General features: G+C 39.7%; 1 protein-coding gene across 5 annotated transcripts in view; it reads right to left on the bottom strand.

The window, feature by feature from the left end:
* GAPVD1 (GTPase activating protein and VPS9 domains 1) overlaps positions 1–19176 on the bottom strand; it is a 56666-nt gene that overhangs the window by 12786 nt on the left and 24704 nt on the right. For 2 of the 5 annotated variants that reach the window (XM_081150909.1, XM_081150913.1), the window contains 11 exons: positions 18174–18334; positions 13063–13192; positions 11304–11429; positions 10551–10724; positions 8632–8772; positions 7418–7552; positions 6864–6983; positions 4156–4233; positions 3551–3921; positions 2545–2632; positions 1510–1590 (listed from right to left, as the gene is read on the bottom strand). In XM_081150909.1, the coding sequence (XP_081007035.1) occupies positions 1510–1590; positions 2545–2632; positions 3551–3921; positions 4156–4233; positions 6864–6983; positions 7418–7552; positions 8632–8772; positions 10551–10724; positions 11304–11429; positions 13063–13192; positions 18174–18334 (1605 nt within the window). The remainder of the gene's footprint in view (positions 1–1509; positions 1591–2544; positions 2633–3550; positions 3922–4155; positions 4234–6863; positions 6984–7417; positions 7553–8631; positions 8773–10550; positions 10725–11303; positions 11430–13062; positions 13193–18173; positions 18335–19176) is intronic. The other 3 variants (XM_081150910.1, XM_081150911.1, XM_081150912.1) reach the window with 3 other exon arrangements.

The raw sequence follows: 19176 nt of genomic DNA on the forward strand, positions 1-19176 counted from the left end.
AATGGATTTAATAATAATTTTCACTGGGTCATTAGTTAGGACTAGATAGAAGTTTCCATACCAGTAGAGAAGTTGAGCGGCTTGAATTAAACACAAAGAAAATGAGATACTTTATGAAAAAAATTTATTCTACTCTTACCTAGCTTCCAGTTTAAGAACCAAGAACCAAGAAAAATGTATTGCCCAAAGAAAAGTAAAAAATAATTTATAACTTCTCCAAAATTATCCATTCAACATTATAAAAACATGAGATTTCATTAAGAGTATTCCACTCTGTAAACACTGGTGTGTCCTAACACTAAGGAAACATAAACATCTTGCCAAAAGGATGCCTTTCCACCTCGTCTCAGTCAGACTGAGTTCCTGAAGAACAGGGGTCCTTGTGGTTTGACTTAATACCTACAACACTTAGCACAGTGCCCGGCATGAGTCAGATGTTCAACAAGTATTGGCCGGCTGAATAAGATGGGCTTGACTGCTCTCAGTAGGGACCAGAGGCCTGGAGGCACAGCACCTGCTGTTCAAAACCCTTTATTCCAGGATAGTCATGCATCAAAGCAGGGATGTGTGCTAGGACAAGGAACTACATCTAAATTTAATAGAGAACTAGACATTAGAACAACATGCATTAAAATGGGATTCTACCTGTACTAAGCTCAGCTTTGAGGAGGATGTTCTTTCGAAACCTACCCCATTTTTAAATAAAACTCTTCATTTTAACTTAATATAATTTAAAATCAAGATAAGAAAAAAGAAAGAGGTGAGAAATTAATTTCCCTTTGGTGCTCTATAGTCATTGGAAACAGTATACAGCTATCAAACTCAAGACTGAGTCCTTAACACTACTCACACTCTTTCAGGTGCACATTCGTAACATGCCAAAAAGAAGCTGTAAAAATACAAATTCTGAATAAGGCCGGAACCCAACCCCTAGCTGTATTTTCCTTGAGTCAGAAAGCAATGGTAAAATGATTCACGCTGTAAAAAATTAGTAAAGTTTATAAATTTATGATATTGTTTGAACAAACACCTTATCACGAAAAAAGGAAATGTTAGGTAAAACAGAATTTCACTGTGATCCTGAATAATCAAGAGCTACAGATAAATTTAGAATTCTACGATCAAGGTTAGAGAAAACTGTTCAATCAATGATCCACAGACATGGCATGCACAGCACTAAAACCATGACCACATTTTCCTAAAAGGCACTAGTGTCATCACCCCACTAAGATGCGGAGCTGGAGGGTGTCTAGAGGCCCAGCACTGGGGCCTCAGGCTGAGCGGGAGTTATGGTCATGAGGATGAGGGTGATGGTGGCGTCTGCAGGAAGAGCATACTGAGGCTCACTGTGGCCAACTGGGAACCGCAGAGCTACGAAGAACACACTCCCCACTCTCCACACACAGACACACTCTTCTAAAAAGGCAACGCTTATGGCACCCAAGAAAAAGTGTTATGAAATATGTGCTCTGGGAATGAAGGAGCCAGGAAGTCCATGGGTCTACAAACCTGTGAGTGTTGAGAATCTGTCAGGCCCCAGATCATCTTTGTCTTTTTCTTGTTTTTCTTTCTTTCTAAATGGTATAGGAGCTGGAAATTAAATAAAGTCAGTAGTGTGACATATAACATACTGCACTACTTGGAAGACAGCAGTCATTTTGGAGTTAACTGGTGTGCCAGCATTTCTAAGTGAAAGGAAGGTGAAAAGTTTAAAAGCTAAGAAATCCCAAGTGTCAATTGATAATCGTTCTTAAAATAGCATGGAAGGCTCTTAAAGAAGCGTTCAGAGTCGTCTGCCACAGGAACAATGATTGAACGGGAATCTACTGGGACTAAATCAAAACCACTGCCTTTTAACCTCTGCTCAGAAACAACACATTCAAAACTCTGAGCCCATCCTCTCCTCAAGTGGGCTTGAATACAGCATGAAGGTGGTGCGCCTCAGCTCCTGAGCGCCACAGGGCCGAGAAGAGCCTCCAGAAGAAGTCCCTAGCTCTAGTCCTGGAGGATCTCTCCTTTCAGGAAGAGATGCTTCTGCAAACTCAAAGCTCAATATCTACTGGTATGATGCCAGGCTATTCACAAAAAAAGCAAACAATTTTATACAACTGCCTTCCAAAATAAACACTAATATTCAGGGTATAAACAATCTCAAAGCACATAAACATTAAAAGCTTAAGTTTACTCCAGGAATATAAAGGATGAATTTCAAACTTTCAGTTTAATGACTGATAGCATCCCTTTTTCCTGCAATAATTACTGGCAATACATATCAAAAGTCCTCCATGCCTAACATCAGGGGTACATGATATTTAAACAACTGTGACCTGTATGACTTCCGTTTATGAACTCACTACCACTTCCTGCAAAGAACAAGAACTGTCATTTCTAAAGCTCTGCCTTAGCATCCACCTGTGTGAAAACAGCTGGAAACGAGCCCAGCAGGTCTTAGGAGAGAGAAGGTGAGATGCTGGCTCTCTGAAAGAGATTCCAGGGCTTTGTTTCTTATTGCTAATACAGCATTCTAATATTTTATAAAATTACCTTTAGGCATGGCAGAAACAAAACGCTTTCTCCACCAAGGTCTGTTCCTGTCTGATTTCTCATCATCGCTATCTTTGCGCTCTTCAGTCTGTAGAAAAAGTTTGATGCTTTATTTGGAGTTGGGCAGCAGGACAAATTACTACGAAAAGGATTTCAGTTAGTCTGTGAAATACAAATACCCCTCAGGTTTGTCTTAAAAGCAAAACTGTTCTTATTGCTGTATAGGAAACTTCTGGAACATGGAAGTGTACCTTTTAAGCACCAGACAAGGATCTGCTTGAAGGTAAGCACTATCTCATCCCTGTTAGTAAACTGAGAGCTTAATATGGAGCCTAGCATAGAATACGCACTTAATACACTCTTATGAGTAGATGCAGGGCAAACAAAGTCTAGAAGGGTAGTAGAGATGGTAGCAGTAGTATTAATAATAAAATCAAGTCCATACTGTGTGCCAGACACTGAGCAATAGGATATATATTATCTCATTTAAACCTCACAGTAGCCTTAGGAGATAAATACTATTATTAAGCCCTTTTTATAGATGAGAAACATGAGGCTAAAAGAAGTTATCACTCATCTTCCCCAAAGTTATACAGCCTGTATGTGCACAGCTGGGACTCAAGTCTAGATCTGACCAACTTCAAAGTTCATGTTTTGATCACCGATTATGCTAAGTTATCATTAAGACCACATGTCACTAGCTCATCACATGACCTTAGACCAGGGGTGGGGAACATTTTTTTCTGCCAAGGGCCATTTAGATATTTCTAACATCATTCACAGGCCATATAAAAATATCAACTTAAAAATTAGCTATGAAAAAAAGCTCCTAGATTTACTGAATTTCGAGTCCCACCAGTGGTTGCCGTGGCAGGGCCAGACCAAATGATTTCTTGGGCTGTATATGGCCCTTGAGCCAGACATCCCCCACCCCTGCCTTAGACAAATCATTTCATTTCTGCATATTAAATATAGCAAATTCTCCTTCGAGGCCTGTGTCCCATACCTCTCCTCTTGAGGAGTCCTTACTCGGAGATGAAGATGACGAATGAGGTGCAGCCACCAAAGAATTAGCACCAATGGCTGCGGCTGGAGGAAGCTCTCGCTCCTCATTCCCTGGGCGGCGGTTCCAGCTGGGGTCACTCATAGGTCTCCGGACAGAAGATACTATATCAGAGCTCCTGCTGCGAACTAATCTCTCAGGGTAAGAATGCCTTTGCTTGAATGCCTCCATTTCCGCTGGAGTTAAAACGTGGGAACCAAAGTATGGCAGCCTGGCCTCATTTCCTCCCACAGCTCCTTCCAGGATCGGGGGGTCTGGTGGTGGATGCGACGGCCTGGCATAGTGCACCTTTGGCCTTACCGCAGAAGAAGCTCCTGGAACACAGGAAAAAAGTTTGCAACTGAGGCACAACTGATCCAACCAAGGCACTATTAACAAAGGGTTTTGGCTGCATTCTTTGGTCTGTGATGAGACAAGAGTCAAAAAGCTCACTTCATCATTTCACAATATATACAAATACTGAATCATTACGTTGTACCCTTGAAACTAATATAATGCTATATGTGGATTATATCTCAATTTTTAAAAAGCTCATCTGACTAATTTACCTTCATGTGAAGACAGCGGATCAAACATGGCGAGCAGAGACTCTGACTGAGAAGGGGGAGAGGCCAGATGGTGGGCGCCTAAAATAGACAGGCAAATGGTGAGACCATGTTAGAACTCAGGACTTAATGAGCGTTTAAACCAGTGAAAATAGTTCTGCACTTTTCCAGTTTTGAAACTTTTTTCATCAATTAGAACTTGAGGGGGATATCAAGGGGGGAAAAATCTAATAAAGATCAAATTCTGATTACTCCAAATTCATATTACGTTTTTTCCTACATATATGGATTTTAATTACATTTAAGTGGTCTATCATCCACATTCCTGTTAGTTCTAATGGCCAAATTGTATCATAGTTAACACAAAGAGCCAGAAGATGTAAATCTTCAAAATTTTCAGAATGTCAAAACTTCCCTGAACCTCAGCTTCCATCCATAAAAAGAGGGGCAACACTACCTACAGGAGTATAAATAAAAAGTTGGAAGATTTAAAATTCTAATACTGTTCTTGGCAAATGACAATTTATAAAAGAACTCATATTAAAATACTACTACATTACAGCGTGAAACAACTCAAACTTCAGAAGTGCACTCTTTTAAGCTACGGAGTAAAAGACGACTCCTCTAAGCATATGTCTAAAAAATCAAAATCAGAAATCTATTAATATTTACCATATTAGAAATTAAAACTGAAAAGAAATATATACGTATTTATATATTAATCCATTTAAATATACCCATTAAATGGTAATACAAATAACCCTTTATAAGGAAAAATAACTATATTTTCCAAAATAAAAAATAACAAGAAGAGTGACACTGTTTTACGTTTTTACAAATTCCTTTACTATATGGCTAAATAGAACACAGCTGGATTCTTGTATCTGCTTCTGTTATGAATCGGTTGCAATATGTTGTTTTGGTTAAAGAATATAAAGAAAAACTGGCTTCACATATGTAGATGGAAAGCAGATGCTATTTTAATAGCCTTTTCAGCAATTGTGGATATTCCCCTTTGATACTATACCAAATCCTGACACACAGTTTTTTAAAGGTTAGCTACAATGTGGAATCTGAAACCAAATCAATGAACTTTCTGTACTCTGTTAGTTAAAATTAATTGGTCTATCTTGCACTTTAAGTGGATCTTTTACCCATGCATGATTTTGTAACATCATGCGTTGATCACCTCAATTGGATATGCAAATCTTCTAAATGTTGACACATTTCAACATATGAAATTGAAAAATTAGATTCTTATTATCACCACCAATCTCACCAGAAAAGTGTTTGAAGAGTGGGAAACTGTTAAGCTCATAAAGGTGGATACAAATTTCCAATGTTATAGTTTTTATCTGAAAACTTGACTGTTACCATTGGCAACAATCTACACTGTCAGTTCTCCTGGAAGTGACAGGCTCATTCTGTTAATTTTCAAGAAGTGTCTGCCAAATACCCAAGTATGAAGAATGACAGTTTGTGTGTCAGTCATTCTTTCAAGTAAAAATAGTGTTTCATGAAAAACAAACAAACAAGAAAGAAAACAGGTAGTTGAGCAAACAACTCAAACAATCATGTAAGTGCTTTTCCTTGAGACATTTTGTATCTCAGAATGCACTAGATATGCATTAGGGGTACTTCCTATTTCTTCACACAGAATATTAAAAAGATGTGTAACTCAAGGACTGAGATGTAACTAAATACGTTTTACCGCAGACACTCGAAATGTTTTCTTTCTTTTTAACTGAGAGAGAACGCAATGACTGCAAGCACAGCCTGTGCCACTGCTCTGCTTTGTGCTAAAGGCCTCAGCAAATTTACCCACCTTTGCTTGTGCAAGTGTCAACACAGTGAAAATGACAATAACCTTTTATTATTGTGAAAATAGTTGATCTCATACTCCCCACCCCCTAAAGGGTCTGAAGGAACCTCAGTGGTCCATGAAGACTACAGTTTGAAAGTTGCAAGTTTAGGACAGTTCTCAACTGGGCTATTCTGGCCCCCAAGGGATCATCTGGCAATGTCTGGAGACATTTTTGGTTGTCATAACTGCAGGGGATGGAGGGAGGTGGTGTACTCTTGGTAGAGGCCAGAGATGGTGCTAAATATCCTACAATGCACAGGACAAGCCCCACAACAAAGAATTACCTGATCCCAAATGTCAATAGTACTAAGGCTGAGAAACCTTGGTTTAGAACAAAAATGTAAAAAAAAAAAGTTGCCTCAAAACCCAGTACCCAATATATAAAACCACTGCTAGCAGTTTGGTCTTTCTTTTCAGTGCTTTCGCGATGGTAGGTTTTTTAACGTTTTATTATTTTATACATAAAATTGCTTAAAATACAACTTCCAAGCGATATGATGTTCTAGGTATTTCTCCCAAGTTATTTCACATTCTTTAAAGCATTTAAAAATAACTGCATAAATTCTAATAAGTGGTTATATCAAAATTCATTGAGCCATTCTGATGAAGAATATCTTTGTGCATAAGACTTTCTCTTTACATGGAACTATTTTCTTATGACTGATTCCTAAAGTAGACTAATGACCAAATCTGGTATGTGAGCTTTTAATGCCTTATATAAAATATATTGCCAAATTATGCCCCAAAGTGCTATAACAATTGATATTATCACCAGCAATGTGTAAGACTGCCAGTTTCACCATGAATGTGACTGGTTTAAAAAGTCAGTCTCATTTCTCCTTCTCACCATGAGTTACTTCATCCATGTCTGGACTAGTGACAGAATCTTTACCGCCAAAGTCAGAGCTGCACTCAGATCTCAGGTCTTCAATCTTATTGGGAATATCCTCTGAGGTTGCACTTATGCCTTAAAAAAAGAAGGCAAAAAATAAACAGCAAGAAGAACAAAATAACCACACAAAAAGTATAGGAGATTTGGAGAAATGTAAATATTCTCAAAATTTTTGTGGACCAGTTCTATACATGTGAGTTGTTTAAATACATCTGCCTGGATATGTGCAATGTAACCAGAATTATCATGTGATATCTAAATACAGTAGCAGACCTACCAAGAACAGATACAGTTATAGAGGGAACATATACAGTTTGCTAATTACTTCAATAGGCTCTATAAAAGCCACACATTAAATTCTCACACATTTAAGGGCCCGTAGAAATAGTTTCATTTCCTGGAAATTACTCAGCTCTTAAATAAAACATATGTCTTTGCTATCAACTTTATAAATGAGGAGGTGGAAACACACCTTGAAATCCTTATTCCTTAAAACAAGACAGACATACCCGACACAACACTGAGGCCTGGTGTGCTGGGGCGGGAACTGACCTCCCTGACATCCGTATCATCAGATGTGCTACCCAGTCCCGAACAGCTCTCCAGTTCCTGCAGACGCTCCTCTTGCTTTAGATCTGGGGCCTCTAAACAGAAGATGTAAAGTGTCACGTTAGTGATTCTGTTAGCATGCCACAGTTTCAGCTTGTGACCCAGGCAACAAAAGCTACCAGGGCATGAATGAAATCAGTGTAAATAGATTTCTAAGTCTGGGCCAGTTAGCAAAGTTAGTTAGATCAAGTGTTAAAGTCAAGGTTGTGATTTTCATCCCCAATCTAGGCCAGTGAGTTATGCAAGATAAAAACTGCTTCCAGGTCACTAATCTCAGAGAATGTGCTCTTGGTTAGCAAGTAAACTCAACAAGAGAATATGGAATAACCTAGCATTAAGTCAACCACTTTCTAAAAAACAGCTCCTATGGATGCTCAAAAGATAGTGAGCTAATCCTACTGTCTTATGTAAAGGTCAGCATGTCTGAATGTGTTAACATTACACTTATCAGGATCACTTCATTATTCTTCAGCCAAGCAGATCAGGCAGAATGTAAGTCAGATATAGTTATTTCTATTTGCATTCTGGTAGCTGATATTTAGTTGAAGGCAAATATTTAGCTTCATAATCAGAAAAAAAAGTAGAAATGTAATACATAAAAAACAAAGTACAAAACACTTTACATACATTTATAATAATCCTGAACAAAATAATTCTCAGTACTCCAGAGTCTCAATTTTGCTGCATTTCAAAAATACACTGTATATCTTTTAAAGGGTCAAGTTCTCCCCATGTAAATCTAAACATGCTTACAAGGCATCCAACCACTCAGGGTTCCTATTTTGTGAGGAGTTAGTCGGAGACACTGGACTCAATGTCCCACAAAGAACCCTGATGAGTTACTAACAGTTGTTTCCAAAAGAACTGAACACAGAGTCAGAAAGCACCTGCCATCTTAGCCTATGCCATCCAACACTGCATTTTTTTCTTGATGAACAGAAAATGCCCTACATGAATTTTCCATTTGAAATTCTTAGCAATATGATTGCCTCACACTTGTCAAATGTATATATCAAATGCGTATCTGACAAAATGTCCATAATACAAAAATTAGAATACCTTACATTTAAAATGTCTGTGCAAATCAAAATGCAAATAATGACAGCATACTAACCTGAGTCACTTGGCAAAACCTCTACACTCCAAGCTTCGCTTGTTGTCTCTGATATGGTAGAACCAGTGCAGGGGTCAAGAAGCACTGACCCTGACCCTGGCAGGCACAGTAAACTGCCTAACATGTTCTCTGCTGCTGCACCTGTATAACCAGTGGGGAGCAAAGGGTTAACAAAGATCCTGATGGAAAGAGCGGTGATAATGGAGAAAAGCCCAACACCAACCCTAACAAAACCTCTCTATTCTATCCACAAGAAAGAAGCCAACGTAAGAGTGATTTCAATTAACACCACCAATAAAAACCCAAACTTCCCACTGTGGTCACCACGTCACAAGCTCTTTTTCGTCCATTGCCTCCTGTTCACCCTGGACTCTCCGCAGAGAAAACATGTTGTTAGGTGAAGTCATTTCAACTAGCTTTCACCTTGGTTTTTCAGCAAATTTTATGTGTGTACTCTTAATAACTCTCTCAAATTTATAGTCCTACAAGAATTAAAAACACTCAAACAGAGACATTTAACCACGTAAAGTTATACTGGCCGAAATTTGTTCTCTTCTGGCACATTAGCCACATATTGAAAGCAATAAAATATATTTGCAGAAAAACACACATCGCCTCTGTAGCACTCGTTTAACTGCAAATACAGCTTATTGCTCAAATGGAACTTACTGCCAGAACAAATACTAAATATTTTAGCATCTGGAACAAAGTAATGCAAAAACCAATTAAGAAATCTATTTACACTACTTAAAAATACATACAGGATTAAACATTACTGTACACCTGTATTAAAAATACTTAAGTTCAGAATCCCCCACTACCTTTGGTTAAACCTAACATAAGAACAATTCTATTCCAGTGCCTGAAAAAACTTTTGGAAAAAGGTTACTGGTAAAAGTTACCTTTTAAAGATATGTCATGACATGATTACAAATATAACATCTGGAACCTGCCTAAGCATAATGGGGGGAGGGGATAAAGGGTAGTGGGTGGGAGAAAGAGATGAAACAACTGGATACATGTATATGTAACTGTTGAAACTGAGTGATGAGTACACAGAGTTCATTATACTCTCTCCTGTATTTGTTGGAAATGTTCCATGATTTCAAAAGAAAATGAAGCCTGGCCAGCATGGCTCAGCCGTTGAGCATCGACCTATGATCCAGGAGATCGAGGTTCGATTCCCAGTCAGGGGACATGCCCAGGTTTCAGGCTTGATTCCCAGTGGGGGGGCGTGCAGGAGGCAGCCGATCAATGACTCTCTCTCATCACTGATGTTTCTCTCCCTTTCCCTTCCTTTCTCTGAAGTCAATAAAGATTTATTTTTTAAAAAAAGAAAGAAAAAGATGACGGTGGTTATAAGACTGTATCAATCTTTCAGAACTCCCAGAACAGTATCCTAAGAAGGGTGAATTTTAATGTTTATAAATTGTACATCAAGAAACTTGATATAAGAAAAAGAAAAAACTGGTTACTTTTTGGAACTGAATTCATCCTTCCAGAAGTAAATTCAATTTTTAGAGACTCTCAGTATCATATTATTCCAAAAGATGGTATGGCTATAATCTGTCAGAATTTCCATCTTAAGGTAAGGTGTTTAGTCTCTAAAGAACGTCCTAATCATAGACTAAGAACATATATCATGCCTACGAACAAGACAGGATGAGAAGCTAATTCAAAAGACTATAGTTTTTCTTTTTGGGGGGTTGGGTGTAGAGTTAATGTTGACAGGAAAAACACACCTATATTTAAATAAAGAAAAAATACATGAATGCCTTGCTATGTGCAGCTGTCTCAGTTTCCCAGTTAGTGCTAACATCCACACCGTGTCTGTCAGAGCACTGAAGTTCTCTCCCATGACGGGTGGCGGATGTGAATAACGAAACAGCAATCTTCCAGAGACATTAAATAGCAGTTACCTGCAATTTCTTGCAAACGATCTTCATCAATGTTAGGGTCAAAATCACTTCCCAAGACATCTGTACTCCAGGTCTCACTCACTGTTTCTGATATATCCCTATCATCTGTCAATCCCATCATGTCACGGATTTCAAACTTCCTCAGCTTATCATCAAGATTATCTTGTGTTGTGGCTATCAAAAACAAAATTAAGCACTTAAAAAATGGTAGCACAGCTATGATTTCTTAATCAAATTTGAAGAACATACTTTATCATTAACACTGGGCACACAGTACCAAAACACTGAATTATTCCCCCATGGATGTAGATTTCTCTCTCTGAACTGAGCTCAGTATATGCACTCCCACTTCTGGTACATTAACTGGGACCATCGATGCCACTGTGTTCCTCACTCAGAACTGCCACAGCACCCTTATGATACTTCTAATCACTTGTGTACCATTCTCCCCCTATCCCAGGTTCCTTGAGCCCTGACATTTTACCTTTGTATGCCTTAAATTTTTATGGTACAGATTTCAAGCAATTCATTTTAATTATTCTATGTAATTTAAGTCTAAACAATTCACTTGCCAACTAAACACATCTTTAAGAACTGAAGGAACTATGAATAAATGCAAGTTTAATAGTCATTATATAATCATCTTAAATTTATTCTTACTGAACTCGGCCAACTTACACAGACGCACACTGTTTATCTTGCAACCAGGTAAGTTCTTTGCCACTCGAGCAACTGTGTCCCACTTCACCTTACCTTGCTCATGCTCCAGGAGCTGTAGAGCATCAGCTCCATTATTGCCCGAAGGTCCTGCTCCCAGTTCTGATACAGACTCTCCTTCCAGGTCTAGAGAGGACACTGAATTGGAGCGATTTGAAGGACCTAGAGAAATATTTCTACTGTGAGTGACCTTAAACACTCATCAGGCCATTTTTCATGCCTTGATATGAGACTAAAGACTAATCAAAGTGCTTTTAATACTGCATTTATACCTTAAAAATATATATGCCCTTTAGGCCAGCAATTCTGCTTCTAGAGAATTATCCTACGGAACAATTAAAAATGGATCTAAGGTTGCTTGTTTTAGGGGTTCTTACAAGTAGAAAGCGGAAGCAATTTACATTTTTAATCACAGAATAATGTTTAAATAAATTATGGAAAAAAAACAGCCATGAAACACCATGTTATCTAAGAATGTTAAATTATCAAAGGAAATGTTGTTATGTTGTTAAAAAAAGGTTACAAAACAGCATAAACCTAATTTTGCTACAAATAAACCAAAATGTTAACTATTATTAATGGAATGGTGAGATTATAGATGATTCAGTTTCTTTTCAGCATTTTCTAGACTGAATATGTTACTTATGTTTTGAAAAATTAGAGGAAAGAAAAAGTTACAACATTTAATGTTTATTTTAAAATAGTAATCTTGCCCTGACTGGTGTGGCTAAGTGGTTAGAGTGCTGGCTCAAACACCAAAGGGTCATGGGTTCGATTCCAGTCAAAGGCACGTATCTGGGTTACAGGTTCAATCCCTGGCCCCGGAAGCGGTGCATGTGGGAGGCAACCAATCGATGTGTCTCTCTCTGCCTCCCTACCTCCCTTCCACTCTCTCTAAAAATCAATGGAAAAAATATCCTCAGGTGAGGATTTAAAAACTAAATAAAATGTTAGTAAACTTGAACCTTTTCATTAAAAAAGTTGGTCCTAGCCCTGGCCAATGTTGTGCAGTGGTTAGAGCATCACCCTGCATACTGAAGGGTCGTGGGTTTGCTTCCCAGGTCAAGGGCACATACCTCAGTTGCAGGTTTGCTCCTCGCCCCCGTCGGGGAGCGTGCGGGAGGCAACCAGTTGATGTGTCTCTCACAGTGATCTCTCCCGGTCTCTCCCCCTACATCCCTCCCTTCTACTCTCTCTCTTAAAAAAAAAAGCAATGGAAAAAATATCCTTAGGTGAGGATTAACAACAACAACAAAAGTTGGTCGTAGTATATGGAATGACAATCTCACTTCATAATCCTGCCTTTAAATTTCTTTTTTATCCCTATTTCCGTTGTATCTTTCTGCTTCATAAAAGGTGTGAGTGTGTGAATATACAGAGCATTAAAAGTACACACAACATCCTGAAATACTAGTGAGTTCATTTTTTTCCATTTAGACATGCATCATATCCCTCTAAAGGAGCTCTATATGCTTTGGTATATATCAACGTTAGAAAAACAAAACTTGGAATTATTCAAGTCTCAGTGAAGACTCATATCTTCTCCATCTTCTCCATTATATATGACCAAAGGTCTCTTGAAATCTTTTTCTAACATTTTTTTTTTCTTGTAATCTTAATTTTATTCAACAAACAATCTTACAGCCAACTGTTCAAGATCATTAGAGGAAAACTTCATTAGTCTCCTCAGTCAGGGGCACAGATGGTATAATTATAATTTATAAGGCTCCTTTAAAGAACATAAAACAAAATATAACTTGACTCATACAACTCCTTGAATGAAGTAACCCTTCACCTTCAGATATTCCTTCCAGATTATCACTGCAGAGGGAAAAGCGCAAGGTTTTATCAGGTTTACCGTGGAGTTTGTTTTCATCGACAGGGACATCTCCTTGCCCTCCATCCGAAAGTTGCATGTTTAGGACCTACAAAATAAAATGTCATTGGTTTGTCACAACTGAAAAAAACCCACAGCAAATACATATTTAAGTTCTTTTCCACCTTAAATTATCATTTTTAACTAAAAACCAATCTACAAGGTTCTGATCAAGCTTTAAGTACCCCTAGAAGAAAAGTAAGTATCAGTGATAACTGAACCAATGCCCTTCCATCACCCCACCAGTGCCAGGGCTTGAAGAGGAAATCGGACATTGAATGAGCAATGGTCAGGACTGTAAGAATCAGAAGGCTTTAGAGCAGCAGGCCAGTCCTTCTAGCTCTGCCATATGCCAACTGTGTAATCTTGGATAAGTTATTTAAACCTCCGTTTCTTCATCTATAAAACGATGATAACAGTGTGTATGCCATGGAGTTGTGGTGGATTAAATAAAAAGATGTGCATAAGGCATTTGGCATAGTTAAATGACATTAAATTTGCACTACATTTTTTCAAAGGTTAATAAACTAAGTTAACATGGAAAAAACATATAAACAAATTATCTTGTAGGCAGAGAATTTAATCAGTCTAGTTTCAGCCTCCACTCAATCCCCACATAGACGGCCACAAGAGTCTACACCAGAAGCTGATGTGTGACTTCATAGCTACCTCTAGCTTAGAGCTGATGGCCTTTTTATAATGTTTTCTATTTGTTAGGTGATTTCCAAATAACATAATTACTTCTCACTCCCCATAAGCCTCATAACTCAGCTTTGCACATGTACCTCCAACTTAATAAAGAATTGAATGCTTGTTGGAAGTAAAACAGCATGCTTTTTAAAAATTTTTAAATTTATCTTTATTGTTGAGAGTATTACAGGTGTCCCATTTTTCCCCCCAATTGACCCCCTCCACTTCGCTCCCACCCCCTCTCCAGGCCTTCACCCCGTTATTAACTGTGTCCACGGGTTACGCATATATGTATATAACTTCTTTGGTTAATCTCTTCCCACCTTCCATCCCCTTTCCCTCTTTCCTCTGAAAAATGATCATCTGTTGCATGAGTCAATGTCTCTGGATCTATTTAGTTCGTCAGATTCTTTTGTTCATTAGCTTCTTCTTAAAGAAGACCCTTCAACTTTTCCTGCAGTGCTGGTGTGGTGGTGATGAACTCCTTTAGCTTTTTCTTATCTGTGAAGCTCTTTATCTGACATTCAATTCTAAATAGCTTTGCTGGGTAGAGCAATCTTGGTTGTAGTTCCATGTTTTTCATCACTCTGAATATTTCTTGCCACTCCCTTTTGGCCTGCAAAGTTTCTGTTGAGAAATCAGCTGACAGTCGTATGGGTGCTCCCTTGTAGGTAACTAACTGCTTTTCTCTTGCTGCTTTTAAGATTCTCTGTCTTTAACCTTTCGCATTTTAATTATGATGTGTCTTGCTGTGGGCCACTTTGGATTCCTCTTGTTTGGGACCCTCTGTGCTTCCTGGACTTGTAAGTTGATTTCTTTCCCAGGTAGGGGAAGTTTTCTGTAATTATTTTTTCAAATAGGTTTTCAATTTCTTGGTCTCTTTCTTCCCCTTCTGGCAGCCCAATAATATGAATGTTGGGCCTCTTGAAGTTGTCCCAGAGGCTCCTTATATTATCTTCATATTTCTGGATTTTTTTCTTTCTGATCTTCTGGTTGGGTGTTGTTTCCTCATGTTTCAAATTGTTGATTTGATTCTCAGCGTCCTCTACTCTACTGTTGATTCCCTGTAAATTATTCATTTCAGTTCGTGTAGCCTTCATTTCAAATTGGTACTTTACTATGTTATTGATTTTCTCAGTTATTTTCCTAATAGTCTGCTTAAACATCCTTATAAACAAAATTCTGAACTCTGTATCTGTTAGCTTGCTTGGATCTGTTTCATTTAGTTCCTCTTCTAGAGATTTCTTCTGTTTTTTCCTTTGTGACATGTTTCTTTGCCTCCACATTTTGGCTGCTTTCAGGTGTTTGTTACTATGTATTAGGTAGAGCTGCTATGTTTCCTGGAATTTGAGAGGGGCTTTGTGTAGTAGGTGTCCTGTAGGGTCCAGTGGCTCAGCCTCCCCAGTCACCTGAGCTGGGCCTTCTAGGTGCTCTCCTGTGTGGGCTGTGTGCACTGTCCTGTTGTAGTTGAGCCTTGGTTGCTGTTGGCGTCACTGGGAGGAACTGACCCCCAGGCCAATCAGCTGTGAGGACCGGCTGCAACTAAAGCCAAAGGGCTGCTGTGCTGGAGACACCCCTATGGATCAGGATTTACTTCAGTGGAGCTTTGGTGTTCACCAAGTGTACCCCTTGGGTGTGTCACTCGTGGATGTGGTAGGGTTGTAATCCAGCGTGATCGAGTCTGACCACCAGGTGCACTGTCTCTGGGGCCTCCCGGGAGGTGCAAAGTCAGCCTCTGCCAGTGCCTTGCCCAGGGCCACCCAGCATGAGCTACACAGCAAACTGTAGTTGGCTGCTACTTGTGCTGGGCTTGGCGCTGTCCAGGAGAAGCCAGGCTATGAGTCAATGCAGCTGCCGCTAGTGTCAGGCCTGAGGCGGCTTATCAAGCTGTATGGGGCCCACTGCTGCCTGTTTGAGAGATTTTAGGAAAGTCCTAAGCATAAGGCTTGAGAGGCCACTTGCATAGAAAAGCCACTGGAGCCCAGCCGGGCGTGGCTCAGCGGTTGAGCGTCGACCTGGGATCCAGGCGATCAGGGTTCGATTCCCGGTCGGGGCACATGCCCGGTTGCGGGCTTGATCGATGACTCTCTCATCATTGATGTTTCTCTCTCTCTCCCTCTCCTTTCCTCTCTCTGAAATCAATAAAGATATATTTAAAAAAAAAAAAGCCACTGGAAATGGCCTGGATGAGCTGCAGGTGGGGAGGGGCGGGGCCTCCGGGAATCACGGGGCAGGACCAAAGGTGTGAGTCAGGTGCTGGTGATTCAAATATGGCGCCTGCCTGCCGCTGTGTGCGGGGAGGACTTGCCAAAGGAGCCGTGGCCTCTACCAGCCCTTCTGCCTGGGAGGAAGCCGCCCTCCAGCTCTCGCCCGGATTTCAGGCAGGTTAGTTCCTCCCCAAGTGTCCTGGGTCCTTTCAGGTTGCTGCCCAGCGTTGGGCTCAGAGGGAGCGCGTCCGAGTGAGTCCGTGCGTGGGCCCTTTAAGAGGAGCTGCTGGGGTTCCCGCAGCCTCCGAGACCCTCAGCCACAGTCCCCGCTGGTTTCACAGCCCGGAGTTGTGGGGACGTCTCTTCCCAGCCCTGGAGCCCTGGGCTGGGGGCCTGCTTGGGGCTGGGACCCCTCGCTCCTCTAAAAACCCCCACCGCTGAGATGTCCCTCCCGGATTTAACCCTCGGCACCAGGTGTGGGCCCGGGGCCTCGTCTCCGTGATTCAGCCCGGATCCACCCGCGTCTCCGCCCCTCCTCCTGGTCTCGGTGCTTCTTCAGTTCCCTGGCTGTGGGGCTTCTGTTCAGCCAGATTTCAGGAGGCTCTGAGTGATGGTGGTTCTGTATTTTAGTTGTAATTCTGATGTGGTTGTGGGAGGCGGCGGGTACAGCTGTTACCTATGCCGCCAGCTTGTTTCTCCCTAAACAGCATGTTTTAAACACACCTGAAACTTGAACTCACAACCACTGGGTTACTGGGCTGATTCTGGGATATGAAAGAATAGTATCCTCACTTAAAAAGAAAAAAAACAAAACAAAATCAAACACAAAAAAAACCCCTCTAGGTGCTGTTTTGGCCCTGCACTTAAATGAGTAAATTAAAGGTGTTTTTAATGGCTCCATATATTTACTCCTGTAATGGTATTAAAAAGTTATTTAAAAATAGATTTTTTTTTTTTCTATTTGTTTGAAACCAAATGAAGATATAAAAATTTCACATTCTGAATTTTTAAGACAACTCAGACCTTTAAACACATAGTAAGTGATGTGCAATGAATCTTCAGGTGCAGATCACTAAATCTAAAGGTGCAGAGAGTGGTATGAATTAATGAAAACAAAGGGATCATTTCCCTGCACAGGAATACAGACTGATGTCTTCAAGTCTGCCACTGAGCTGGGGGTTGGGGACAGGAAATATGGTACAGTAAATGCCAGAGCTTGCTGACATTCAGCTGTTTTTTCCCTCATTAAGCATTCCCCTGGTAGTTTAAGTTTTATTACATTCCGGAGTTCCTAAAAAGTTGACTCTGACAGTTTTTGCCAGCTCATTTTTGTGTGTGTGTGTGCGTGTAGAGGGACAGAGTTTGGAAGTTTGCCAGTCCTCTTTCCTATAAGTGATGTCACAGTCCCAAACAGAGCCAATAACCATCATCCCTTTATCAACCCTGTATCTGGTCCCTTACTCCCAGGCCAGAATGAGGTTTTCTTGAATACTAAGCAGTCTCTGTTGAATGTAAGATGCTGCTTCTTTTTCAGGAGGTCACAATGTATAAAGAGGGGCTCCTACCTTTACAGAGCCAAGATTTCTTCTTTCCTTTTGCCCCATCCCAAGCTTTTGTTTCCAAACATCTTAAAAGTGATTCCCATACCCCCGATCCCATTTCTTCAAAATAACTTACATTTTCAGTTTGCTTTTAACAGTTACCGCTTTCTAACTGGGCAAAGTAAAGAAAGTATTTCTAAAGAATGTCTGGCTCTTTAAAGCAGGAATACAACTGGCATATCATTAGAAAGGAAACATAAAACACTTCCTACAAGTCACTGGAAAAGTCTCTTCAATTTCCATGCCACAATTTCCTGGATTCCTGTCTCTTCTACTATGAGGAGAATTCCTTTGGGTGTGGCCCTCGTCACCAACTACAGTGCCATAGATGTAGTAATGTGAAGGGCCTCCAGAACCATGCACAGAAGTTTAGCATTTGATGGTGCACCAATGGTAGGCCCACTGACAATAATGAAAAATATCCACTTAATGCATAATGATTTATAGAAGCAAGTGACCATTAATTAGAAGAACAGAATCTAAATTTCTAAACAGTGGTGGCTATAAGTTAAATGTAACAATACATCCATACCTCATTTTCTGACATCATCCCTGGAGTAAGTTGAGGACCTGTCCCTAAGGAAATGACCAACACTTCTTCTGGCTGCACCTCCTGGATGGTTTCTTGAGATGATCCTTCATGGTCCATGTGTAAGTCCATTAGCACATTGGTGCGGCTTCTGCTTCGAGTTGCTAATAAAAAAATTTAAATAGGACAATTTAGAAAAAAAGATAAAATGAAGAAAGTGGCACACTAAATACAAAAATGTATTTTCAATTAATGTAGAACATTTGCGCATGCGTAAAAAAAAAAAGTGGTGAGAATATGAATAAGAAAAAACACACAATATCTCCCCAGTTGCTCTAATGATGAAAATACAGATTCTCCTTCAAAACTGATTATCAGAAACAACGATCCATGTTCACCTGACAGGGAGTGACACACAGATGACCACACTTGCAGAACAGCAAACACGTCCCCATCAGTTTAAGACTTGGGATGACAAGAAAAGCATTACCTTGCCTCTTATCTGTTTAAGGCACCTAACTATTTCTACTATAAAGGGATTTAACTGCCACAGGTCTCCCATACCCATAACTCAAAAGCATTAAAAAATTTCATATAGGCATCTGATAGCCATATAAAGTAATATACATTAATTATTAATCAGGCAACTATTGACAAAACCAGAATCAGTTTTTGAAAAAACATTGCTTTTCCTAAAATGTATTAACCTCTTTCCAAAAACAGGAGAGATTTCCCTATGTTTGAATAAAGTTTCCTTTCTGCTTACTGGAAACATCCTAAATTAATACAGGATCTAATTAGTTGGGGGTGTTTTTCCCTACCTAATATTTTTTTCTAAAATAATCCATCCTACAGACTTTACAAGAACTTCTGAAAGATTTAGATAGTTGGTAATAAGTTCTCTATGAGTTTTAGTCTTCTGTGATGTTTCCATTTTCTTTCAGAGGTCAATAAAATTCAATACAACCATAATACTAACTAGAAATTCTATTTCGGTGCAAAATAA

The sequence above is a fragment of the Miniopterus schreibersii genome, assembly GCF_964146895.1.
Source record: "Miniopterus schreibersii genome assembly, chromosome: 11".
Taxonomy (NCBI): Eukaryota; Metazoa; Chordata; class Mammalia; order Chiroptera; family Miniopteridae; genus Miniopterus; species Miniopterus schreibersii.